This window comes from Terrapene carolina, unplaced genomic scaffold (genome assembly GCF_002925995.2).
Source record: "Terrapene carolina triunguis isolate 2854851 unplaced genomic scaffold, T_m_triunguis-2.0 Scaffold183, whole genome shotgun sequence".
Taxonomy (NCBI): Eukaryota; Metazoa; Chordata; order Testudines; family Emydidae; genus Terrapene; species Terrapene triunguis.
In genome coordinates this window covers 2392248-2420149 of record NW_020664534.1, presented here as the reverse complement: position 1 = coordinate 2420149, position 27902 = coordinate 2392248, and the positions used below count along the sequence as shown (strand labels likewise).

At 41.8% G+C, this 27902-nt stretch overlaps 1 protein-coding gene across 1 annotated transcript in view; it reads left to right on the top strand.

The window, feature by feature from the left end:
- The window catches only part of EPB41L4B (erythrocyte membrane protein band 4.1 like 4B), a 137432-nt gene extending 109768 nt beyond the window's left edge, over positions 1 to 27664 (top strand). Inside the window, exons 6-16 of the mRNA XM_024209267.2 lie at positions 166 to 218; positions 4235 to 4355; positions 13209 to 13296; positions 13513 to 13601; positions 13939 to 14008; positions 14192 to 14361; positions 14584 to 14693; positions 18468 to 18498; positions 20318 to 20351; positions 23099 to 23166; positions 26001 to 27664. Of these exons, the coding sequence (XP_024065035.1) occupies positions 166 to 218; positions 4235 to 4355; positions 13209 to 13296; positions 13513 to 13601; positions 13939 to 14008; positions 14192 to 14361; positions 14584 to 14693; positions 18468 to 18498; positions 20318 to 20351; positions 23099 to 23166; positions 26001 to 26148 (982 nt within the window). The 3' untranslated portion in view covers positions 26149 to 27664. The remainder of the gene's footprint in view (positions 1 to 165; positions 219 to 4234; positions 4356 to 13208; positions 13297 to 13512; positions 13602 to 13938; positions 14009 to 14191; positions 14362 to 14583; positions 14694 to 18467; positions 18499 to 20317; positions 20352 to 23098; positions 23167 to 26000) is intronic.
- Positions 27665 to 27902: the final 238 nt, after the last annotated feature.

The following is a 27902-nucleotide window of genomic DNA, read 5'->3' as shown; positions in this document are numbered from 1 at the left end:
TGCGTCTGATGAAGTGGGCATTCACCCACGAAAGCTTATGCTCCAATACTTCTCTTAGTCTTAAAGGTGCCACAGGACCCTCTGTTGCTTTTTACAGATTCAGACTAACACGGCTACCCCTCTGATACTTGACATATTTTTATTGTTTGTTTCATCTCTTTAAAGACTGAAATGTCCGTATGATACTGCTGTGGAACTAGCAGCTCTATGTCTTCAAGGTATGTGACTATTTAGAAGTAATTTGCATAACCTTTTATTTTAAAAAGTTGACCAACAATTTCTTCACATATTTTTCCCTTTTGTCATGAATAGGCATTAATTGACAGTACATTTGTTTAAGTGGCAGCTATTTTTATTGTGGTTAGTCATTAGTATCATAAATTTGCTGAGTTTTAGAATCTCTGACTCACAATCAGACATTTGTGAAACTTTTGTAATGAAACTCAGTTCAAGTTCATTGTTTTGAAATTATGTGCCATGGCTTGACTGAGCATAGGCCTAATATTGGGCATGGTCCAAAGTCCACTCAGGTCAAAAAGAGTCTTTCCATTAAATATAATGGGCTTTGGATCCTTCAAATTGAGTGTTTTGGGACCAATTAGTGGTTTTGGATTAGATTGACTATGAAATTTTGGGTTCAATTCAACCTAGGATTAGGAACAAAATTCAGGGAAGACAAGACCAGGCAAAAGTAGTAATAATAACAATAACATCATTTCCCATGAAATTGTGATCCATATTGCACAGTTTTGTTCATACTGTGAACGTACACAAAGATGGTAAAGGAATTGTTTTACTCCCTTTTCTTTTCATTCATGTTGCTTCTTTACTCTCTCAACATGGACCTTCCGGGTTAAAGTCCAGAGCCCACATTAACTTCAAATTGTTATGCACTTATTTTTATCTGTGGAGACTCTAGAATATCACAAGCACCGGTAACTTCATCACAATTTTAGACAAGGAGAACTGTTCATAGAACAGCTTGACATGTCTACAGTTCTGGTAATCAAAGATATGGAGAATTATATCTCTACTAAGAAAAGGAATAGAGCAGGTCATCCATTTACGGCATTACCAGTATCGTAAAAGAAATTTTTCTTATCCAGTATCAAAACCAATATTTTAAAAACTGTATGTCAAAACAAAGTACTTATAAATGGTGATGGCATTTTTTTCTTTGATCCAATCAATTTTTCTCTATTTGGAGGTACTTATAGTAACTTTCTCTAAAATAACGTCATACGTTGGCACTGTAATATTGAATTCTCTCTGCAGATATTAGAATTACAATTTTTGGATAATTTCTTGTATATTTCTTTCCTTTATATTGATATTGGAGACTTGTAAATAAGCAGAGGAGTTTAAAGAACTGTAAAATGATTATTCCCTCCTCAGTAGTTTAAACTTCACCCAAAATTTAAATGTATCTTTTAGTGTGGCTTTTTTAAGGGTGAGCAGGATGATAAAAGGGCAGGTCACATAGGAATTGGTGTGTTAATCATTTTAAATGGGGGCCAAATTCTTTCTCTTAACCAAGACTCTATTTTTACTTCACCGTTATGGCTGGTTCATGAATAATATTGTTCTATTAGATTAATTCTTTTATTGTTTCAACTAACTGCCTTAAGAGCTGGTATTTTCTTTACAAAAGTACAATTTACATCTCAAAGACAATGCAAAGAAAAATCTGGAGAGAAGCATCTATTCATGCTTTTGTAGCTGCTTTAGAATTCTCCTGTATTGCAACTTCCACTTTATATAGTATTTAAAGTTTGGTTTTATTCAGTCTAAAATAATTGGTACAATACGTTAAATTATATATTTAAGGTCACTCTGACACAATTCACTTAACCAGCTGCATTTCTGAGCTACTAATTGAAACCAACAAGTGAACTCTTTCTAATATATTTTAAATATCTCAAGTTGTCTGTTTGCATTATCACATTATAAAATCCTATTACGCATTTATTTTTCTTTCTACATTAAAGAGACAGTGGTGTCTCTACAGGTGAAATAATTTTACACTTTTTAAAGACACCTGGGTAGCTACCTTATTTTAAAATGCATCCACCAGTTGGTGCATTTATTTATAATTTGTCTATTTACACGTTAGAATGCAGATACATAATTTTTAGACTACAATATGTATATAAAAAGAACACACTCCAAAATAAGCCATCCTCATCCCTGAACCTCCAGTAAAAACCTGAGAAAAGAGATGGACCTAGGACTATGCCTCAAATGTCAACAAATTTGCATTCTGTTGAGCCAGCCAGGGAAGCTAAATGTACAAAACTGGCTCCGCTGATTTAACCTTATCAGCATCAGAGGCTTCTGACTTCTGTCAGACACAAAACAGCAGCAGAGTTGTCAAATGTCTCTGTGAAAACTTGTGTCTATGTTTTACTGTTGTAATTCACATTGGAAAATACTGTTGAGCAAAAAATATACATGTGACATTATATTTAATATTTTAGGAACCCTAAAATTTGGTCATAAATTTAATCTATTTGGTCATAAATTTAATTGTTGGCTAACAATTAATCTGGGTGTCCTTGATCACTTAAAATAATTCATTATCATTTTTTATCTTCAAAAAGACTATTTTTCCATGTAAATAGTCTTTCTATTCTGTATTTCTGCAACTTTTATGTGTAATGTTCACATGAAGCAATAGTAGATTTTCTTCAACAGAACTGACTTTCTTAATTCCTTCGTTGTTCATGGCAGCAAGAACGCAGATGCATTATAAATAAGGCTACGTGTCTGTTACAGAAGTCACGGACTCTGTGACTTTCTGTGACTTCTGCAGCGGCCTGTGCTGACCCTGGGCCAGCAGCAGAAGTTTGGGTGTGTGGGAGGGGGCTCAGGGCTGGGGCAGGGAGTTTGGGGTGTGGGCGTTGCTTACCTTGGGGGGTGGGGGGCCTCCCCGGCTCCCACCGGCATATCCCTGCAGCTCCTAGGCAGAGAGGCCTGGGGACTTGGCATGTAGCTCGCGGCCGCAGGCGCTGCCCCCACAACTCCCATTGGCTGTGGTTCTCGCCCAACCAGCAGGGGTCCCGGGTTGCGCCTGGCCCCCCACCCCAGCACCAGCGTGGATCCCGCGCAGCGTTTCCCTTCCTGCCCCCCCAAGCATGGGTCCCAGGCTGTGCACCACTGCCCGCGCGCGCGCACACACACACCCTCTAGTGCCAGTGGGGGTCCCTGGCCGTGCAACACCACCCGCCTCCTCCCCCATAATAGCGGGGGTCCCGGGCCACCCCCCTCAGCACCCACAGTGCCCCCAGACCACCCCTACCTGTGGTCCTCCAGCCCAAGTTTTAGTTAGGGGCATATAGTAAAAATCATGGGCAGGTCATGGGGTCGTGAATTTTTGTTTATTGCCCATGACCTGTCCATCACTTTTACTAAAAGTACCCATTAAAGCACCAACATTAGCACATATGTAGGCATGTGTCATTTGTATGTGGTAGCATTGGGGATGCATGTTTGCTGCATATATGTTAAACAGTACTGAAGCAGTTAAATTGCAAATTATTTGTATAGGTCAGACATTCATGGAACCATGTGGGAAATTTCTCACCATACGTATAGGAGGTCGGGGCTCAATTCAGTAGGGTTCTGATCTCAATTATAGGGTGCTGAACACCTTGCAGGATCAATACCAGGCTCAATCTGTGCCTTCAAAAAACAAAACAAAACAGCTCTTCCCAAATATGTACTACAGACATGAAAATTATGATAGTGTTGGGGGTTTAGAAAATGCTATAATCAATTTCTTGACACTAGCTACTGTATCTTTACATTTCCATATATACAATATGGGAAGAAATATGCAATCATGGAAAACACTACTTAGTGATGGAAAAAATACATGTTTCAATTAAAGGAAATGCAGAGTAACCTTGCATGTAAAAGTAGTGCATTTGATCTGTTTTGAATTGAAATTATATTCCTCTTGAAATCCCTTAAATGCAAGAAGTAGAGCAGTATTTCATGTGTTTAGAATTCTGAATCTGTGTCCTAAACTTTCCTATAGAGTTTCTAGTCTGATTTGTAATTTGAGATGGCAGAACTTAAGTACTTATACAGATGACAACAACAAATGTATATTCTAAAACTTCTTCAGTAGGCTGCTAAACGGGGATATGGAAGTATCTTTGTAGAAGCAAGTTGTTTTTTAATGTTTGTGGTGACAGAGTGACCTTTTTTCTGGCTTTCTGAATGATTCCAGCTGAACTTGGAGAGTGTGAGCACCCAGAACACACACCAGAACTAGTGTCTGAATTCAGATTTACACCAAACCAGACTGAAGCTATGGAATTTGATATCTTTCAGAAATGGAAAGAGTGCAGGTATGGTACCTGTGTGGTGGTGTCAGTTATAATAAAGTTACACAAGAGATTCTTCTCCAAAATCAAATATTGCTGCCTAGACCCCTGTTTTGGGGTCAAACAGTCTCAATGTGTGTTGTTTTAGGGGTTTTCTAGAGACCTCTAGAACCCCTTTAAAGAAGTGGCAGGCATTAACATCAGGCAGGGCTGTGTGGTTAAGTTAATTGCAAGTTTCAGCATTTTGGCTCCATTTTTTCTCCTTGACCTGTGTTGAAGGAGTTCATTTTCCACAAGTGAGAATTTTCATGCCTTCCAAGACTCCTTCACTTAAGCAAGCAAGACTCCTTCACTTAATTTGTAGTTAAGGTAGCATTGTCAAAGATCTATTTTTGCCCACACACTCAATCTTTCAAAGATTTCAGGTATTTAGTATCAAACCAGAAGCCTAAATCCAACCCTCCCAGCCTGTGTGTGTTATTTTGTGGGGTTTTTTGGATGAGGATGAAATTGAGACATGAACCAGGAATGTCTTAGCTCAGAAATCTTCATCTTAAAGCCAAAATATTGAGTCCCCTTTGGTCAAAGGGAACTTGACTATTGGAAATTATGAAGATTGTATTAGCCACTATGCAGTTTTTCTAAAACTTTGGAGCACTTAAGATTCTGGATTGTTGCAGTAGTACTGTGCTATTTGCAGCTATAACCAGTTACATGGCAACAATTCAGTGGAGTAAGAGATAATTAGCCGTAATGGAAAAGGAATAACTTGGACATTTTGAACTTTAATACTCTCTTCTTAACAAATGGATATAGAGGCACTAATGTGCAGTTTTGTAACTTGCTTTTCTCATGCTGTCATAGAAACTGACCACAAATTAGAGGCATGCAATTTTATTTTTTTCTGATAAGTCACTTTTTTGAGAAATGGGAGTTTGGCTTAGTATAGCTTCTTGGAATCTTTGAGCTTGTTATGGACTCCGATGACATTACATTGAAGTCAAGCGTGGTTTTCAAACCAAGTCTCCATTTGTGTAGTACAATTGTTCTCCCGCAAACAAATCGTCATTAAAAAGCATGAACGAACTGTGGATGCAAACTTGTGCCCTCAGAAATGGAAGCCCAGTTTAAAAATTAGGCCCCATAACACCAAAGTTTTTTTTATTACTGGTCCCTATGTGTATTCTACCATACACCTGAGAGTGAAAATCTTGCAAGTAGTGTCCATTCGTCCGTGTCTGCACCTGGGAACTCCTTGTGCTCAGCACCGAGGATATAAGGGGAGGTACAGACTGACCGCCTCTTCGGTTTTTTCTTACTGCTGCAAGGCCTGAGTCGGAATCCTCTGTATCTGGAGGTATCCTTGCACTGTCTTCATCTCTGTTATATATAATTGTATATAATCTGGTAGTGTTTTTATAGAGTTTTATAGTATTCTGTATAGTTAGTGTAGCTTAGTTTTCCCAACCTTGAGGACTCTCTCTGTCTCCCCTTTTGGGAGTAGGACTATGCTCAGAATTCTGGGATTTAAAAACTTTGTGTCCTGTCCTCGCTTCTTCTTCTCTCTCTTTATTGCATTGGTGCACAAATCTCCACCAAATTCACGATCTGTTGCTTCCTCCCACTCCAGAACCAAGAGGGATGAGAGTTTTGCTTGAGGAAACACTTCATGGAGAAAGCCATAAGACTTCAGTCAGATCCAGACTCGGGATGCCTTCCTGTATGTCAATCTCAGTCCTTGAGCATCGCACTTTTGAGCATGAGCTCTGGAGTAGAGGTCAGATCAGCTAACTCTAAGCTGGTCTTGTCAAGAAAATAAGGGGGCACTGTCAGAGACATAAAAACAGATCCCCCTCTAAGTCTGTTTCCAGAAGAAGGATCCCTCCTCGACTCCTTCCAAGTCAGTTGAGTCTTCATGTGCAGGTCCCAAGGACTTAGGTTTGCATAAGCCTCCGGACCATGACGTAAAAGTGTGCAGGAACAAAGCTCCAATGGTACCAGCCCCAGCACTGACACTGATGCTGACTGTGATCTCTAGCCAGAAGACCAACAACTACCTGTACCAACCAAGAGCTCTAGATGGAACTCTTTCTCTGACAGAACCAGCCTGGCCCCATAGGGATCCACCAACCACTGTCTGTCGTGGCACCAGATCTGGTGAAAACCCACAACTGGGACGTCTAGAACATCAGGACAGACTGAGATATATACTACCCTGGACCCACAATGTCCTCTACTTTTGGGTCCAATCCTTCTGAGTGACATTTTGACCCCAGAAAAGGAGCCACCTCAAGGAGAATAAGTTACTCCCCTAGTCTGTCTAGGAGCCACAGATTCCTCCGTCATTGACAGTACTGCCAATGGAGTTTGCTTTCTCATCTGCTGAATCCTATGTCCAGGATGAACCATCACCTACCTAGGGAGGTTAGCATAGACAGGACTTCAAGAATTTCTTGGACCTGTCCTGGGCTCAGGTAGGATTACCCTCCAAGAGATTTCTCGTATATAATGCCTTGCCACCACCACCACTACCCCCTCCCAAACAGCCTTTGACCCATCGTAGTGACCCTATTGGGGTCTGGGGGATCCTTATGCATGTCACCCAGATCCATGCACTCGACAAGAGCGTCACATTGTCCCTCTCCTCCTTGACAACAGCATCTGGCTTCTCAGGAATATGTGGAGGAGGAAGATGATGAGCCGGATCAGGTGATATCAACAAGCATATCCTCTTCCTCACCTGATGAGGCAATTGCCCCATCTTCACCATTCCTGCCTGATGACCATAGGCAATATCAGTAACTATTGCAGAGGGCAGCAGCAGAACTTCAGATCCCATTAGAAGAAGTTCAAGATACGAAGCACAAACTCTTGGATATTCTGCAGCCCACCAGACCAATCAGGTAGCTCTCCTGGTGAATGAGGCCAGTATGGAACCAGCTAGAATGGTATGGCATACACCAGCAACCTGTACTTCTATGACTAAAAGGGCTGAGAAATATTACTTTGTGCCTGTGAAAGGGGCAGAATTATTGTTTACCCACCAAGCCCTGAACTCCCTAGCAGTACAAGCAGCCACAGAAAGATCCAGATAGCAACACCCTAAAACCATTGCTGCAGACAACACCTGGGCCTTCTGGGGAGGAAGGTATTTATATCCACCAGTCTCCAGTTCAGAATCTCTAGCTACCAGGTCCTGTTAGCAAAATATTATTTTATGAACTACACAAAGTTCCTGGAATTCCAAGATAAAATTCCCCCAGGAAGACAAGGCGGAATTCCAAGCCCTTACTGAGGAAGATAGACTAGTGGCTAAAACCTCACTGCAAGCTGCAGTGGATGAGACTTCCTGGTCATTTATACCTCGGCCCCAAAGAGGCTTGCAATGACTGAAGAACATGAGTACCGACTGAAGAGCATGAGTACCAACCTCAAGGCAGACTGTTAGGAAGCAGGGCACAAACCCCAAATTGGTTGTGGTGTTCTATATTTAGCTTTCACCAACCAATTATCAAGTGTAAACTCCTCAGGCACTACAACAGCCTTAATATGGAGTCTTATAATAAACTGTCTAAAGATTTATTATATAGGGGGGAAAACAGAGTTATTTGCAAGGTTAAAGCAGGTAAACATATATATATGAGTTAGTTAGATTCTTTAATTTCAAAAGGTAATAGAAGCATGTATAATCAACAAGTTCTATATGTCCTTTAGGGCTAACCCAGGCTAAGCAGCTGGCAATCTCTTGCTTATGCCTGGAAAAACCTTGCCTTCCAGAGTCCAAGCAGCATAGAGATACCTATGTTGGGGGGTTTTATCCTTTCCTACCCTGTGCTCTGAGCTGCAAACTCAGCTGATAAGGAGGAATCCACGTGCATGACTCATCTTTATGGGGGAGAGAGCAGAACAACAAACAATAGTCTGTCTGGTCAATGGAGCTTGCCTCTTGGGAAGGACATAGCACCTTCTATTTAAGATCAGCCCTTCACACTAATTTACAGTCACAGAGGTTCACAATACAACCTCCCAATATGGGATACAGATGTTATAAGTGAGATTAATGCATGCAGCAATTTACAAGCATTCAGTAAAGTCTAAACACATTCTTGTAATTCTAATATCTATTTTAACAATACTAACGCACAGTTGAGCCAGACTGGTTCCAGCTATGTGTTTGTCAGTGTTCAATTGAGACATGGGAACTTTGGCATGAGCTGGCATTTGGTCTGCCAGCATCACAGAGGAAGCATCATAAACAGGTATGTAAGCTGAGACCTCTTCCATAGCCTTTCTAGCACCAACGACCATATGAACCACCATGCAAGCATCCAAGAGCTTAGAGGCCAAGGTATGCAGCCCCATCCCTCAACGACAGCTACCCAGCCTTATCCACCGGCTAAAGGCTACTTTTGACCGGACTCTGGGGAGTTGCAACATAATGATGATATCATCCTCACCTATTTCCAAATTCCCCTTTGGTGGCTGCCTAGCATACATTGCCCACAACTGGAGGGCTGTAACAGACAAGTGGGTACGAGATATCATCCACTTTAGCTACCATCAAATTTCTTTCTCCACCTCCTCAGAAGCCCCCTTTCTGGCCCCTATTCAGGGTCTGCTCTCATGAGAAGATCCTCCTCAAACGAGGAGGTAGACTTGCTCCTCAAACGAGGACCTATAGAGCAAGTTTCACCTCAGCATCCAGGGAAAGGGTTGTACTCCCACAATTTCATAGTTTGCAAGAAAGAGGTAGGATGGAGGCCCATTCTCGACCTACATCAGTTAAATGTTTATATTCACAAATTGAAATTCTGCATGGTTAAGTTGGCCTCAGTAATTCCCTGCTTGGAAAAAAGACGTATGATGAGCAGCTCTCGACATGAAAGATGCTTACTTTCCTGTGGATGTTCACCTGACCCACAGGTTCCTCAGGTTTCTTGTAGGACAGGAACACTCCCAGTTCAGAGGACTCCCATTGTGTCTGACAACAGCACCCAAGGTCTTCACCAAGATCTTCTCAGTGGTGGTAGCACAGATGAGATGAAATGGCTACATCATTTTCCTTTATTGGAACGACTGGCTTCTTACAGTCAGATCCCTTCTGGAAGTTCAGTTGGCAACTTTGTCCTTTCTCTGCCTGCTGGCATCCTTGGGAATCTGCATAAACATGGAAAAGTGTATTTTGACCCCCACACAGCTCATCAACATTATAGGCGTGACCCTGGACTTGACTGCAAGCAAGAGCCTCCCTCCCTGCAGACAGATTCTTAGTCATGAGCAGTCTGATAAACCAAGTCATGCCCAAACCCAGAACAAAAGTCCAGATCTGTCTGTCTTTGCTCAGTCACGTGGCCTCCTGCTCGTATGTAAGGTCATTTGCTAGACTGCAACTCCATTGTTTGCAAGCCTGGCTCTGGTTGGTATATTCGCCACACACAGCATGAACACCGTGACAGTGCCAGTCAATATCAGGGCTTCACTCAGAACCCCCAAATTGTGTGCATTGGAGTCCCTTTCCTACCCCTACCCTGCCTCGTGCACACGTACACAGCCAACATGATGATAATCACGGAGGCATCCCTCGTAGGCTGGTGAGCCCACATGGGCAGAGTCACATCACAAGATACATGGACACCGTGGAAACCTGGGATGCGTATCAATCTTTTGGAACCAAGTGCAGTCAGACAGGCATGCAGTGCATTCCTCCCGCTCATATGATCCTGACACATTTGGATAATGTCAGACAACATGACAACTGTTTTCTATAACAGCAAATAAGGAGGGGTAAAATCCTTTGCAGTGCACACAGAGGCAGTCAACTTATGGTGTATCTGGAACCACATCACAATTTGTGTGATGCACCTCCCAGGCACTCAGAACTCACTGGTGGACAGCCTCAGGAGGCATTTCATCCCCAATTATGAGTGGGAGTTACCACCGGGCCACCTTTTGAATCACTGGCCATGTTCTTAATGTCCCACCAGTCTGTTAAGGTCACCTTCCTGGTTGCCATTACATGGCCCAACCCACCATACACTATACTTCATAAAGAAAAGGTATCCCTTTACCTCCACCTAAAGTTCATCCCAAAGGTAATTCCTGAGTTCCACATAAACCAATTGATTCACGCACTGGTATTTTTCCTGAATGCCTCCAGTGAGGAAGGAGACTCCATTTTCTTGACGTCTGATGAGCATTGGCATTCTACCTGCAAAAAATGAAACCATTTGGGAAATCGCCCAGACTATTCGTTGCTATAGCAGAGTGGACACGGAGAAGTCATATCAGCTCAGATACTCCGTGGATTTCTGGTTGTATCCTCCTTTTCTATCAGTTGGCACATTGTCACATTCTGGGGTCCAGTCCAGCCCAGTGAGGGGTTGTGATACCATCTGCCTGTAACCGTAGGTGCTTTAAATTGCTATGCTGCTGTAATTCTCTTGTCTGGATGCTCCCAGCCAGCATACAAGCATGCACTGAGTGTCTGCGTAATAAGCAACCCTGGACCAGCAACTCTGATTCCAGCAGCCTATTTGCTACACTCCAGGTACGCACCAGCTCTTTGGTTACACGTGGTAAGATTAACTCCAACACCCCTCATCCCAAATTTTCCAAAATTAATGTGCTCTGCAATATCTAGCCCTTTCCTGGACCATTTAGAGGAATAATAAGGTTTGTTTGCTCCTCTAAAGAGACAAACTGCATAGCTTATCACTCTAAGTGGAGTTAGTAATCACTTCAATTCAGACACAACACTGGATTTGTTTAGATTAAAAAGTAAAACAAGTTTACTAGCCAAAGGAGATAGGATCTCAAGTGAGTTCAGGTATAAAGGATAGAGTTAGAAATGGTTACAAGGAAATAAAAGTGAAAAATGCTTTTTAGAGGCTAAGACCTAACAAAACTACCATCTTATGTCAAGGTAAGATTCTTACCATGCTCCCTACCAACTAGATGGCTGCCCTACCCCTCCGGTCATCTTCTTCCGCAACGTTCAAAGTGCTCGGTTCCTTTGTCACCTTAAGTGAAAGGTCACTTGATGTTCTTTGACCCTCTCTTTTATAGTCCAATTAACCTTTAAAATGGATTCTTCTGAAGCTTGCCCTCCAAAATAAAATAAAATTCAAGCTGTGAGAAAGGAGACCTGGAGCCTGGTGAAGGAAGTCCTATGCTGGTTTCGCCCCCATTTTTTTTCAAAAATGCAAATTGATCTGTTCCTGCTCTTTGCAATGCAAATGAATGGCTACTTGCCAGCGATTGCTAATCAATTTTGATTACACCTGCTGAAGGCATCAGCTTGTCCTTAGTCTGGGAGAAACCTGCTTACCCACTCCCCAGACCTGTCTGGTGTAAACACTTTTTAGTTCCACATTTCCTTCATATGGTCTCTTGGGTGTTTACTGTATATACACCATGCAAGAATATTAATTTACATCTGTGTTGTTAATTTTCTAGTTCTACCTTACATGACACGTAGCTGATACAGTTTGACATTAATGAGTTGTGGTACACTGAACTGGTCAGGTCAGCAGAACCTCCCTATCAGATACCAATAAGCCTCTTGCACTGTGATGCTGTTAAGGTCACATGCATCTCCCTCACCCGGATGGAGTGAGACTCCATTCCACTAGAGGACAGGCAATCTCTGTAGCAACAGTTTGAAAAGTGCCTCTGTTGGACATAGGGTGACCAGATGTCCTGATTTTATAAGGACAGTCCCGATTTTGGGGTCTTTTTCTTATATAGGCTCCTATTACCCCCACCCCCTGTCCTGATTTTTCACATTTGCTGTCTGTTCACCCTAGTTGGACATTTGTAAGGCTGCAACCTGGAGTTCCATACGCACTTTCACAAAGCATTGCACTCTGGTTCAAGCCTCTTCTGCTGACACAGACTTTGGAATTGCAGTGTTACAGACATCTATACCTCCTGTATCCTCGCAACCCCCTCCTCCTATTGAGGACTGCTTGCCAGTCACTCATGTGTGAAGCACGCATAGGGACTGGCCCTTGAAGAAGAAATGGAGGTTACTTACCTGTAACTACAAGTTCTCAGATGTGTGGTCCCTATCTATATTCCACTACTCACCCTCCTTCCCCTCTGCTTCGGCCCATGACTGGATTCGTGGTAGATAAGGAGCTGGAAAGGCAGTCAGTCTGCACCTACCCTTATATCCTCGGTGCTGAGCATGTGAAAGTCCAGGGTGGAGGCACGGACCAACGGCCACTACTTGCAAGAGATTTTCAGGGCCCCTAAAAATATTTGATGCCCAATTCCTTAACAGCTTTGAAAGTCTGAGTTTTGAAATTGTTTTGAAAAACACTTCACTAATTGAAGGTGTATGGTGTAATCAATGCAGGTGCTGCTGTGGCACAATGTTTATTAGAAAGTTTTTATATTAGTGTACTGTATATCCAGCCAGTTATGCACTTTCTTTGTAGAAATTAAGATCGTATTTGCATGCAACTGGCAGCATTTAAATGTAAACCAATCACTTTATCAAGTCTACGTGATTGGGTAAAAGGAGATTGCATTCAATGGTAAGAATGCAGGATGGCTAAAATGAAAAAGTTCTGCTGTGTATGAATTCAGCTGCATGGAGTCTATGTGTAGTCTTCTAGGCCCCAATTCAGCAAAGCATTTAAGCCTCTAATTAAGACCCAGCTTATATAGAAAGCAATTAAGCTTGTGTTTAAATAGTTTACTGAACAGGGATGGACTAAGCACATGCATAAAGTTAAGCATGTATTTAAATGCTTTGCAGAGTCAGGGTCCTAGGCAGGGGAGCCTGGGTAATGGATGAAAAGGGGAGTTATACTGTATATAAGAAAGTATTCTATTGCAAACTAAAGCACATTTTCCATTTTATTTTCACAGGGGAAAAACCCCAGCACAGGCTGAATTGTGCTACTTGAACAAAGCTAAATGGTTGGAAATGTATGGTGTAGATATGCATGTGGTTAAGGTAAGACCTACATTGTCATTTATTTCTGTGGGGAGTGGAAGAGACTGTAAATAGAAGAATGTGAATCTCTTTATAAACAGGTCATAATTCTCTACTATTAAAACATGCGAACAGACTTTGGTACTATGTGTTATAACAAAAGTTTTGAGTTACTACCATATTAAGATTTGTGCTAGTGACTGCATATTGATTATTCCATCATGTGTTTGGTTGTAGGGAAGAGACGGATGTGATTATGCACTTGGACTTACGCCAACAGGCATATTGATCTTTGAAGGAGCAAACAAAATAGGTTTATTTTTTTGGTAATTCATTTTTTGCTTTATATCCCAATTTAACTGCTGAAATCCTTCCCCTTTTAAATAATGAGTTTTGGCTTGCTTTGAATGTATAGTGTGGTGGATTTAAGAAGGGAGATTGATTCTGCAATATCAAAATAGATTAAGATACATGCTTCCGACTAGGTCAATTTATGTTTCAACAAAATCTAAAGTGATTTGTTAAACATATATTTATATTTTAAATACATTATGAGGTCAGATGTCCCATTATTGTAAACCCTCTTATATACCATTTTGTTTGTTTTTCTTTAACTAAAAATCCTAAATTTATAAAATGCCTGTTTATTTCCTGTATGTGTAGGCCTAAAATCACTAAAATGGACTTCAAAAAGAGCAAATTAACACTTGTGGTCGTAGAAGATGATGAACAGGTAATTTTCCCCCCCTTACTTGGAACCTGATCCATTGAAGGGCTGAGTACGTTCAACTCCTGTTGGCCACCAGAAGCTGAAGGGGCTCAGTGCCTTGTTGGATCAGGCCCTTTCTCTTTTGTGTTAGCCATTAACAAATATCATGCTTGCCAACTGCCAAAGTTTTTTTGTTTCTGCATTTAGGGCAGAGAACAAGAGCACACATTTGTTTTCCGGTTAGACAATGCAAAAACATGCAAACATTTGTGGAAATGTGCTGTGGAACACCATGCATTCTTCAGACTGCGAATACCAGCAAACAGTAAATCTAGCAGATCTGACTTCATAAGGCTGGGTTCACGCTTCAGATTCAGGTATTTCATGAAATAACTGGGCATTTGTATTTATTTGAGGACACAAGAAGACACAGCACAAAAATACAAGATTTGTCCAGTTCGTTCCAAGATTATTTATTTATTTATTTATTTATTTATTACTCTTTGCAAAGCACCTTGGTTTCTCTAAGCATGTTTGATAAGCACGAAGTAAGGGTGGAGTTAAGTCACTCTCTCTAACTAAAAAACATTTTTTTTTAGTGGTCGAACAGAGTATCAAGCAACACATGGATCCAGGTTACGCAGAACCAGTACATTTGAAAGAAAACCCAGCAAACGGTATCCATCGCGAAGGCATTCAACTTTTAAAGGTGGGGTTTTTATTTAACCCACTTGAATTATACATATTCATTAAACTAATTGTATGCTCATTAACAGCATAGCCACACATACATGTTGCAGAATTTCTACTGGTGTATAGATGACCATATTCAAACCAAACAAAATTATAGCTCAGTATGACGAGCATAACCAAATGAGTCACCAGCTGAAAAATCAAAGGTAGCAACTTTTCCCCTGAGTCAGTTTTGTTGTGTTATCCTTTGTGTCTCCTGCATCCTCTCCCATCCTTCACCATTCCTGTGTCTTGTCTTCTTCCCCATCCTCAGCCAGAGTTATACGTTCCCTGGGCACCTGCGAGCTCAGCTGCAGGTGCAAACCTGGAGCTACATTGGACAATTATTTTTGTGTGACTGATTTGTGATTTTGGAATGTGTCGGGTTGGCAACCCTTTTGACTTTCTCCCCTTTCCCTTTCTGCATGGGAATGGGGAGAACCACATCTAGAGGTACTTCTCTATGTGTGCATCTACGGGGTTACTGGTCCCATTTTTGTTTCCACTGTGCTTATGTCAGCTACAAAACAATCTTATAAAACTGTGGTATTTATCATTCTCTGAGTCTGTCTCAGTGTGGATCCCATTGTAGACGTGCATGCACCTCATGCATGTGAGAGCAGAATTTTTTTTAATTTTTTTTTTTGAGTAGCAAAGTCTGCACGTGCACCCTGTGCCTTTTCATGGACCTGAATGACCGTATAAAGAGCGGCGTGGCCGTGACTCTCCCTCATTCCCTCTGACTGCTTGTGGCACTGAACCTGTGGAATGTCCGACCTACTAGTTCTTAGCTTTGGCTACAATTTCTGCAAACCTTCAGAAAACCTTCAGAAAACCTTCAGAACTCTGTTTTGATTACCTTGATTTTTTTTGACCGCTGCAAATCACATCAACCCATCTGAACCCAGTATTGATAGTTCAACACACACACACACACACACCGTGCTGATCCCCCGTATATACACCCTGTACAGCCCTGTCCATTTTGCAGCGGGGGCACAATAGGAGCTTCTTTTGTCTAAGTGAGTTGCACAGACCTAGCAAGTGCTCTGTGTATCTGCCATTTTCCACTAGGACATGAGATGAAGCTCAAACTACACCTTCTGGAACAATTCATGAAGGTATCCTCAGATCCCGAGGAGATGAGCTCCAAGGTCCTGCTACTGGACTAGCCAGTGTCATCCAGCATTCCTCCAGCAGACAGGCTACACCTAAACCCAGTGCAGAGAAGACCGCACCAAGAAAGGAACTATCACCGGCACAGTCACCCCCAACATTGAAACATCATCAACATCAAATCCGGCACTAGCACTTGTGCCATCAAAGTCCAACACTGAGGGGAGTCATTTCAAATAAAGAGGCAAAGACTCCGGGCAAAGATCAGTGTTCTCCCATAAGGAGAAACAACACACAGCCTCTGGACTGCACCCTTCAGTGTCGACATTGACCATGGAGGATGAGCCTAGGGGAGAACCGGAACAACCATCAGTGCTGAAGCACCTGCCAATTCTGGTATAAATCCCAGTGCAGAGAGCCCCCTACAAGATGTCTACTCCTCCTCACTGTCACCAAAGGCGTATGTTCTCTCCATCTTCAAGTAGAGAACCTTCTCCCCTCAGCTCAGTGGCTGACACCATGGAGAGACTCACCTGATTCCTCAACAAGGCTCTGCCCCAGCCACCTCCTCGGGAATGGCACAGGATTGGATAATGCCAGTGGTATTCTTACTACTGTGGCCCTGTTGGGGTTATTGGGGTCCACCATCTTGGGCATCGAGAAGCCAGACTCAACTTTGCTCAAGGAAGAGGTCACTCCTCCCTTCAGCATCTCTGGCCAGACACACATCAGAGTATCAGGAGGAACAGGATTCAGTGTGAGAGCAACCCTGCATCCCGTATCACTACCTGAAGCCCTCTCATCTTTCGTCCTCTGGCGAAGGGGTATCCTTGGCATCTAGCTGGGAGCCACACTGCTCCAAGCCACAGATCCTCCCCAAGTCCTACAAGAGCTCTCTTGGGTGGCTACTCCCAGTGAATATACGGAAAGGGATCGATCCCATTCTCTGCTCTCTCCCTAACTGTTACATTTATCATAGATGCTTCAGGGACAGGATGGGATGCCCATTTGAACCACCTGCAGATGCCAGGAACATGGTCTCAGAACAAACTAAATTTACATATGAGCATCCTGGAACAGAGAGCCATCAGACTGAATAGAATAATAGAAATGTGGGGCTGGGAGGAACCTTGAGATGTCATCAGATCCAGCCCCTTGTACTGAGGCAGGACCAAGTAAACTTAGACCATCCTTGACATGGTCTTAAACCTCCAATGATGGGGATTCCACAACCTCTCTTAGAAGCCTATTCCAGTACTTAGCTACCAGTAGAATAAGAAAGTTTTTCCTACTATCTTACCTAAATCTCCCTTGCTGCAGATTAAGCCTGTTACTTTTCGGCCAACCTTCAGGTGACGGGGAACAGTTGATCACCATCCTCTTTATAACAGCCCTTAACATATTTGAAGACTGTTATTGGGTCACCCTTCGGTCTTCTTTTCTCAATACTGCCAGGGTTCACCTTGCAGCAGAATCAGCATATCATGCTCCAGAACAGTCATACTCGATCTTCTTGCACCCGATGATGTTGAAGTTAATTAAGGGCCCTCTTCCTATCTGTCCTCCGGTTAGAGACCTGTCTGCCTTGTGGGACCTCATGTCATCCTCCTGAAGCTCATGGAGCTTCCCCGTGAGCCACGCTGGAATGCTCCATACAACATTTTACTATCAAGGCAGTCTTTCTGCTGGCTATTGCTTCCGCTTGAAGGGCTTGTGAGCTCCAAGCTGTCGTGGCCAGACCACCACACACATTCTTCCATCTCATATTTTCACCTGATCCAATCCGTTACCAGACCAGTCTTCTTCCCAAAGCTGCACTCATTTCTGGAAGAGAAGAAACTACATACCTTGGATGTAAGTAGAGCTTTACTATATTACCTTGATAGGACTGATCCGTTTTGGCTCCCCCTTCGCACACCTCTTTTTGGCCATTTCTGGCCCATCCAAAGGTCATTCTGTCTCATCGGAGAGACTCTCCAAGGGAATCATGCAGTGAATTTCTACCTGCAATCAGCTGGCTGGCAATCTGGTCACTTTGTCCATCAAGGCTCACTCCGCAGAGGCACAGGCTGCATCTACTGCCTGCTTCAGGAATTTCCTGCTTCTGAGATCTGCAACATGGAGTAACCCACTGACTTTTGTGAAAAATTATGTCCTTGACATGGCAGCCAGGGCTCATGCTGAGTTCAGGAGACCAGTTCTTCAATCATTGTTTGGTTCAGCTAATGCTCCTCACTGCACCATCCTTAGAGACTACTGCCTGCCAGTGAACTACAGTGGGATCCACACTGACCTACTAAAGAAGAGAGATCGGTTACTTACCCTACAGTAACTGTGGGGTCAGTGCGGATCCCATGACCTGCCCTCTATCTCCGCTTTTTGGAGTCCGTAGCTAATACTAGCTTTGAATCCCAAGGGAACAGAGAGAGGGTTGTGACTGCATTGCCTCATGTGGGAGCACAAAGTACATGCACAGCCCTGACAGATGCTGCTACTCAAAAAAAATATTCCTGTCTTGCACATATGAGGTACAGTTAGACTACAGTATCTCAAAGAACCACAGTTACGGGGCAATAAGTTCTCTTTCAAAGGTAAATGTTGATTAACTTTTTTTTTTTTTTTTTTTTTTTTTAAGCAAACAATCCTGTGAAGGCAGCACAACTGTGGTAAGTGTATCCAGATTCTCATTGCGTGTTCATTCTTACGGTTTGGCAATGAGTCCTTAGGCCCTGTTCCTGCATCAGGGTTGGCTAGCACCGAATCCTGCACCTGCGCTAGCTGACCACAGTGTGAGATCAGGGGCTAAGTATGAAACTGTGTTTGCTTTTCTTTTTGTCTGAGTGGATTTCTGACCTTTGAAAGTAGGAGCAAAATTGAGCTTATTTTCTTTCTGATCTTGTTGTCATTATGTTGAGCATCTAACACTATCGGTGGCTGCTTTGTAAGTTAAAATAAATAGTCTTTTCTTTGCCCCTGAATGTTCACTGTGGTACAAGTAGACCTTTGCTGAGCAAACTACTAATGCTTTTGAATTTGTAACATCGGGTATACATTTTGTTATACCTCTCTAAAAACAGAGCACTGTGCTACATAAAACTGAATTAGAGGTATTATTAAATTAGCATTTTCATGTGGTAACCGACTCATCGTCACTTCGTAATCATGTGAAATCAGGAGTACATGGAACCACACTAACTTTTCTAGCTCTTAATTTATGCTAGGCAGTTGTGTTGCGCACCCCCCCCCCTTTTTTTTTTTAAATGAAATGTGTCAGTAGCAACAGTAGAGTTATGGTGAAGAAGGTACTTGTTTTATGAATCCCTAAGTGCAGGGATTAGCCTTTGAGCTGCCATTTCTTACTTCGTTAGCCAGGGAATGGATGGTGGGTTTGGGTTATTTTTTAGTTTAATTTGGCCATGTTTGTTTTATCAATCTCAGAAATGTGGAGGAAAATGTTGGTTTTCTCCAGTTAGAAATTTTTCACACTTTTTTTGCACTTGATTAAATTAAAAATGCCTTGTATTTTTAAAAAGTTCAAACTTGCCATGAACTTAGCCCTAAATGAGGACAAGCACTCATACAAGCTTGAAGAAATATAGTTTAGAAAAGTAACACTTTCTGCAAACTGTTTTGGTACTCTGGAATGTTTGACATTTTCATACTACACCTCTACCTCGATATAACGCTGTCCTCGGGAGCCAAAAAATCTTATCGGGTTATAGGTGAAACCGCGTTATGTCGAACTTTCTTTGATCCACCGGAGTGTGGAACCCCCCCTCCTCCCCCGGAGCACTGCTTTACCGCGTTATATCCGAATTTGTGTTATATCGGGTAGCGTTATATCGAGGTAGAGGTGTATTATTTAAGGCTTTGCTCTTGCAAACATGTGAGTAGTTCCACTGAAGTCAATGGGATTACTCTTCTGTATAAAATTATGTACTTGCATAATGCAGGATCTGGGAAGTTGGTGTCTCTAGTAGTCATAAAAGGTACAAGACAGTATACCGGGGAGAAGGGAGGCTGAAATGATGTTTATTTAGCTGTCATTTTCATTTTGTTGTTTTTGGGGAATGTAATATGCAAGGATCTCTTAATTCACTCGTAGTTCTCTTACTACTATTAAAATGGACTGCTACGTTACAGAATTTTGAAGGACTGATGGGTTAATGTTTTCATTGTTGTTAGCAGAAGACCCGAAAAGATAGATCTGTCCTGGTACCAACATGTTTCCAATATTCCTGAGAAGTTTAGGCCTCAATCCTGCAACTGGCTCCATGAGTGCGGATGTCTGTGCTTCTCTATATCCTCGTTAGACTTAGAGGAACTCCACACAGGCACAGAACTTTTCCTTTGTGTAGCCAGTTGAAGGATCAAGTTCTCAATCTTGTTCACCCACATAGTAAACTAATTAATGGAAATTATCAGTTTTCTTATTTTTGTCCGTTTTAATTACAGAAAAGCTATTTTTTCTTTGTCTTATTTTAGTGCAAAAAATAATCCTGAAGTCCACAACTACCAGGTAAGAGTAACACTTGCTGGAGGGAATATTGACTTTAGTTTTATTACTTTAATTGTAAAGTTATTGCTGCCTATAATTAAGGTGACTCATTTTCTCCTCTCTCCCCCTTCTTCCCTGTTGTTGTGATTTGTTCCTTTCATACCCTTGTGGTGAGATTTTGTTCTGTCTCTAATTGCTGCAGCAGAGTGGGGAGACGATGCAGAATTTGCAGCCCAGTGGGGAGACACTTTTGCTCCCTCCTGATTCTGGGCAGCTCTGGGAACTGGAAAGGTGCCCCAAACATTTAGACAGCCTTAGAGGGCCTGTTTAAGTTATGGCAACCTCCTGGGCTTACCTTATGGGCTGCAGCACCACCCAGAATCTTTGCAGCATTGCATCGTGCGGTCCCATCCCCAATACACCACCTATGCCAGGGCTTGTTAGGAGGTATCCGCAGTAGGCATTCTTACAATTGTCTTCCATGGTGTTTACACCAGGGGGAATTCTCCTGTGGCTGAGTTGGGGGCTTTTACAGCCCCTTTATGCCATTCCTTCCCTCCTAACCAGGGAAAAGGGCCTGGAGTGGAAGTGAAGCTCTCACCCTTGTTTCATATACTTCACAGTAGCATTGAGTGCTGCTGAGGGAGCAAGTTGCATTTTCATCCAGAGTGAACGCATGTACGAGAAACTAATCGTAATGTATTTTTCAATTAACAAATTTTAAAACCTCCATAGTGATTTTGTTCCACTGTCATTGTCTCATCAGCGCTTAATGGGCATAGGAAATGTCATCGGCATGGTGTTGTCCTTCTGGACCTTACTGCTGTAATAACCCTTCTCCCCCTCCAAACTCTGAATAAAAATGGCTTTTCACCCATTTCCCAAGCAAACAGATATGCTGAAATTATGCAACAGAGCAAAAATGTGGGTTGTGATATCTTTCCAAAAGGAGCAGCAAAAACATTTCCTCACTTTCATTCAGCTGTAACCAAGCTCATGCTAGTGCTTCGTAAAGCTCCGGGCTTGAAGATCATTTCACCAAAAGGCTCTATGCCAGGGGTGGGCAAACTTTTTGGCCCGAGGGCCACATTTGGGTGGGGAAATTTGTATGCAGGGCTGGGGCAGGGGGGTGGGGTGCGGGGTGTGGGAGGGGGTGCAGTGCGCAGGAAAGTGTTCAGGGCAAGGCATTGGGGCAGAGGAGGGGTGCGGGGTGCATGAGGGGGCTCAGGGCAGGGGGTTGGGGTTCAGGAGGGGTGCAGGGTGCGGCAGGAGGCTCAGGGCAGGGGGTTGGGGTGCAGGGTGCAGCAGGAGCTCAGGGCAGGGGGTTGGGGTGCAGGGTGTACAAGGGGGCTCAGGGCAGGGAGTTGGGGTGCACAGGGGTGCAGGATGGAGCAGGGATCTCAGGGCAGGGGTTTGGGGTGCAGGGTGTATGAGGGGGCTCAGGGCAGGGGGTTGGGGGTGGGGTACAGGAGGGGTTTGGGCTCCGGCCCGGCGCCGCTTACATCAAGTGGCTCCGGGGTGGCAGTGGTTCGCACTAGGGCCAGGACAGCCTCCCTGCCTGCCCTGTCCCCAGCCCCGCGCTGCTCCCAGAAGCGCTGCGGCCCCTGGGGGAGGGGAGGCGGAGGGCTCTGCGTGCGCTGCCCTTGCCGTGCCTCCAGGTACCTGCCCCGAAGCCCCCGTTGGCTGCGGTTCCCCGTTCCCGGCCAATGGGAGCTGCGGGTGGCGGTGCCTGGAGGGAAGAGCAATGTATGGAGCCCTCTGCTCCCCCCGCCCGGGGGATGCAAGGACGTGGTGCCGGCAGGGACGTGGTGCCGGCGGCGCCGCGGGCCGGATCCAAAGCCCCGAGGGGCCGGATCCGGCCCGCGGGGCGTAGTTTTCCCACCCCTGCTCTATGCACATGTTGAGCAACATGGGAGAGAGGCTGAATCTTGCCTTTCAAATCCCTAGGTGGTGCTGATATCCCTGGTTGACTGCTATCTTCAAACTATGACAGACTACACTGTAGAGAACTGTTCTATGCATAACAGTGTCCCTTGGATTATGTCTACACTTGAAACTGGGAGCTGTGAGTCTCCACTTGTGTAGACATATTGTAATTAACCAGCACACTAAAAATAGTCTTGTCTCAAAGATTAAGCCATGCATGTCTAAGTACACACGGCCGGTACAGTGAAACTGCGAATGGCTCATTAAATCAGTTATGGTTCCTTTGGTCGCTCATGCCCGAATAAATCTGTTAGTCTTTAAGGTGCCACCAGACTCCTTGTTGTTTTTGTAGATACAGACTAACTCGGCTACCCCCGGATACTAAAAATAGTTGTGTAGCATGGGCAGAAGCGAATGGCGACATGGGCTAGCCATGTTGAGTACAAACTCGCCTGAACCCTGTGGCTACCTACTCTGGACTTGTGCCGCTGCCTGTGCTATCACAGCTGCTGCATTATTTTTAGCACAAGAGCTGGAATTACACCCCTAGCTCCAAGTGTGGACGAAGCTGTAGGTTCCATGGTAGTAGTTCATGCTCACATCTTTCAACAGCTGCAATTGTGATATTTGGTATATTTATAAGGCAGGTCCTTAATCATTTTTTGGTACGACTGGTAGTGAAAGTATGAAATTGCAGTAACAATGCAGGCAATTGTAACATGAGGATGATGTAATTGAGGACAACTCTTCACTTTAAAAAGAGCTCCATAGAAAATTAATCAAATGCAGTCCGATTAAGAAGTGATACAATGACATAATCAAAGCTAATATTTTACTTCCAGCCACAGTATCACCCTAATATACATCCTGGTCCACCACACTGGCACCCTCATACTCCTGTGAACGTAAGGTAAGCTCTCTTCATTGTATGGGAAGAATCATTTTTTTCTTCATTTTAAACAACCCGTTGGATTAGAACTGTGATGAGACTATGAGGTGATGTATGTTAATCACTTCAGTTTTTGCTTTGACATATTCTAAGTCTATTAAATTTATTAAAAGGAACTTGATAGTTTGCTTAGATTTATTTTTAATTTATTATTCAAAACAAAATTTTAGGATTAAATTTTCCTTTTGAATTAATTTCTGTAGGTTGTGTGTCTGGCAGTAAGGTGCTTAATATTTTTAGTAAAATTAATTTTACTTTGATTAGCATTTAATCTCAGAAGACAGTGGAGCATGTCCTTTTAGGGTGGGCTTAAATCAACAACGTACAGATTCGTAATATGCGGCAACCGTTTTCCTGTACTCCAAAAACTTAAATGGAAAATTATAGTGCTTTCCTATTGAACATTGTATTAATAGATTGGTAGATTTTTTTTAAAAATCACATAAAAAGAACATTTTAAAACTACCACTTGAAAATTCAGTATTTGTATAGCTATGAATATGGCTGATCTCACTACATAAAGACTTAAATTTTAGTGCTAACAGACAAGAATTAAGTGAAAACAAGACTGGAAGAAACTCAGTCTAAACTGAAATCAGTATGTTTTATGTGCTTTTTTCCTAGGTAAATATAATTCTTTTTGACTTGTATTATTTTATTGCCAGACAGTGTCTAGGACTTTCAGATGTATATAACTTGCACCACCGTGAGTGCGTAATATTGCTGTTCTCACCTATCCCATCTTCCTGCCTCTTCCTCTTAGTATTCTTAGATAAGATAATTCCATCACAGGGTGGGTGGAGTTTAGTGCTGAGTGTAGGTGAGCACTAGTGGTGAGGGTAGGCTGTAAGGTGGAAGAAAGGATAGTCTGGTCTGAGATTATAGGACTGAAGAAGCAGGGAAAGGGCATAGAGATGGAAGACTCAATATTTCTCAGGTGGATCTGCAGATTACTTATCTCCATCTCAAAATTCCTAGAGAGTCTGGTAATAAAATAAATGTTAAGATAAAAACAAAACTACATTTATGGAAAAAAAACTTTAAAATATGTAATGAATCTGACATAAAATTACTGTTCAAAATCTCTCCTGTTGATTTTAACACTGAATGAACTCTAAAATCTCCAGTTTCCTGTTACCAGGGATTAGCTGCCTCTACAGAGATTTTGTAACCATTTAAGGGTTTTTTCTAAAAGGAATTTCCATTTATGATATCAGTCTCATTAATTCTGATATTTTTAAAGCCTAAAACTTTTCTTTAGGCAGAGTAATGTTGAGATAAGCAGAGCAGTGTGTTAAAAAGTTTGTAAGAGAACTTTTTTTTTCCTCAGTGAAGATTAAGGTCATTGCAAAGAGCTACAGGAAAATATGAAAAATGGCTTTTGCTAAGCTTGCAAGAGATACATAACAGACCAATCCTGCAGGCCCTCTTCAGATGAGTCCTGAAAGGTGCTGAGCAGTCTGGCCCCAATCCAGCAAAGCATTTAAACACATGCTTTCATTTGAAGCATGTGAGTAGTCTCATTGAAGTGAATGGGACTACTCATGTGATAAAAGTTAGAGCATGGGTTTAAGAGGTTGGGTAGGGTTTGTGTCAGAGTGCTCAGCCCCTGGCAGGATCAAGCCCTGGTTTCATATAACTCCCACAGCTGGGTTTGCAGAATTGGGCTTGAGTTGGGACAAGAGATAAGGGGAGGCCGTTTTGTTCTGTTTTGTAAATAATGTAAACTCCAAAATAAGAAGGTGCAGAGTCACTTTCCGTCTTATCTCTATAAAAGCTCCTCAGTAAAACTGTTCTGCTGTTACTCAATTAAAATCTTGTAGGATTGAATTTTCTTCCAAGATCTAACTGAGGTTAGTGGTCATTTGTAATTTTTAGATTTATTATTGACGTTCCCTTCAAGTAAAATAAAAACTTGGCTTTCAATTTTAGATTCACTGTTTTCAGCCTACTTTGGTAGCGTACAAAGAAAGAATGTTTCAAAAAATTAGCGCAACTTCAATGTATTAATACAGAAGTATGTCTGGCATTACGCAATTATTTTTATTCACTTTTCATCATGTTGCTTAAAACAACTGCTTCTTGAAATGATTTATGGTGATTTGGTACATAGTACCTTCAGAAAGCTTGGGAGAGTTTGGTGATGGTAGTAGTTACCTATACCAGTATGCTAGGGAAAACGTATTTTTCTTCCTAGTGGTTTTACAGGGTTCAGAGTATATTTGTACACAAACTTGTATTCTAGCTGCAGGAACTAGAAGTTTTGTTGGGTTTAACAAGGTGAATGTGTAACTAACTCCATCAGAGTTGAGCAAATGGCAGTATTTATGGGTGGATGATTGATTGCTTCATTAATGTTATTGTGTTTTTAATTTTTAAGCCTTTGGGAAATAGTACTTCCATTAGCTCAACTTTTTGCATGATTCTTCATTTATTGCTCATTTGACAAAGCCACTTAGCCTTGCTGCAGTTAAATCTTTTCCCCTGGAAATTCAGTGGCTTTCAAGCATGATTATTTTTATTTTTAACATTTGAAAGAAAAGATTCTAAAAGTGCTGTGCACGTGATCTAATCCAAAGTGCATTGAAGTCAATGGAAAGACTCCCAGTGGCTTCAGTGGACTTTACATCAAGCCCATGGTTCTATCCACTACTCCCTTCCATGGCTGTTCACTCGCCATCATTTTTCATGTACATTTTAGAGCCTATCTGATAAACTCATATTACTGTATATCATTCATAATTGTAAAATCTACTTCCATCTCTCACTAACCAATAACTGTGCAAATGGTACAGGCCACCCTACCATGATGACAGGCCATATTGGAAACCAACCACAAGTGGAGAGGACCGCAATTTACAGTATATCCAAGATCAGAACCAGAAGAATTTAGGAGGAATCCAAAGTATGGTGTATCAAGATAAACTCATGACAACACTTTGAGAAACTGGGTCATCCTAATTTCACCTACCATCTTAGATGATCATTACATTCCATAAGCATTGTCTGTTTGTGCATTATGTTAAAAGTATATTGTGTAAAAAGTGTGTGTCTTAATCTGTAGGGCCATCTTGTTGTTTAGTTAGTGTTCCTAGACAATCTTGAAAGAAGTATTTTCAATATTTTTGTAAAAATCTGATAAGTTTTGTGAAAACTGGTCAGAGTTCACTGTGGCTCAAGTTCTGAAATTTTTGTAAATTGTTAAATTTATCATATTTTTGTGCAACTCTGGGCATGTTTCTTTAAAATATTACACACCACATCTAATTATTTTATCAGCTTGTTTAATTTATGAACCCAGTTAAAAAATGAAGGATCAGAAATTTAGTTTCTTAACTGATACAAGAACAGGAGATGTGAAACAAATGAAAAACAGAATCAAAACTCATTTTTGTAATTAAAAATGACTTAAATGGCCAGTGATAAAGGGATCCTGTTGACATAATCAAAGGTTTTTTTCCCACAAAATAAAATTACAGGTGTTTATATAACTTTAAACACAAGTATAGGGAAAACACTATAATGTTAAACTTAATAGATTACTCTATTACTACTCAGATGTATTCATTAAACCAATGAGAAATTGCATACTATGCCTAAAGGTAGTATTTGCTGCTATGAACACAAGGAATGTTTAAAAAAAATAATGCCTTAATAATGGGTGCTGCTGTCTTTTTTCTGATTTTTTTTTAAATGAAATTGTGAATGTAAACCATGAGGAAACATAAAACTACCTTGTGAAAAATTTTCTCCAAGAGGGTGATTCAAGAGGTAGCTTGTAATCAATGTAGTACTTGAGGGAAGGGGAAACGGGGGTCCTGATTAAATAAAAAAGATGTTAGACTTCTGCGAAGTTGGATGTACACTTTACAAACTCAGGCCCTTACATAGGCGTGACTGGTATTTTGATCACTTGCCTATATTTTAATTAGAAAGTCGTAGCGCCATCTTTATTCATATTTTCTTATTAATTTGGCCTTACAACTGATCTTTTGAAGTTTGCTGGAATAAGTAATATCTTTATATTTGGGATATCTTAAACTGGTAGGTTTTTTTAACTTGATTTTAATAAACCCTGCATTTGTAAATAGGGATAACCCTGCATTTTTTCAGAGCAAATTTGATAGTATATAACTTTGTGAAGTATATTTGTTTACAAATGCTATCATTAATATTTGTTTTGATCTTCCTTGTATGTGCTAAGTACAAATAAACATTCTCAAGCTTCTGGATTTGTTTTGGATATATTATTATTTATCTGTTTAAAAGATATTAATGCAATTTTTGTGGAAGTTAGGGGAATGATACACCACTGTGTTACTCCAGTTTTACGCTCGGGTCACGCTGTTGCTACAATGGTGGCACCTGGAGTAACCCAGTGATAAATCAGGCCCAAGATTTTTCATTGGAATCCACTGGAAATACTTGAATGTACAGTTCACTGCAATGTGAAAGTGCCAATATAATATGTATAGTCTTCAACTGAGTATTCATCACTTCATGATTCATGATTTTGTTATGGAACTTCATTTGATTTCTATAAATATTGTTTATACTCAGTATTGCTTTTCTGTGCAGTATTTTTTGTTGTTGTTGTATACGGGGCTGAAGACATTTAGAGCGAAAGATCTCCCCTTAAAGTACCACATTAGCCCTATGTTGAAGATTTAAGTGGTGCATAAGCCTTGTGCTAGATC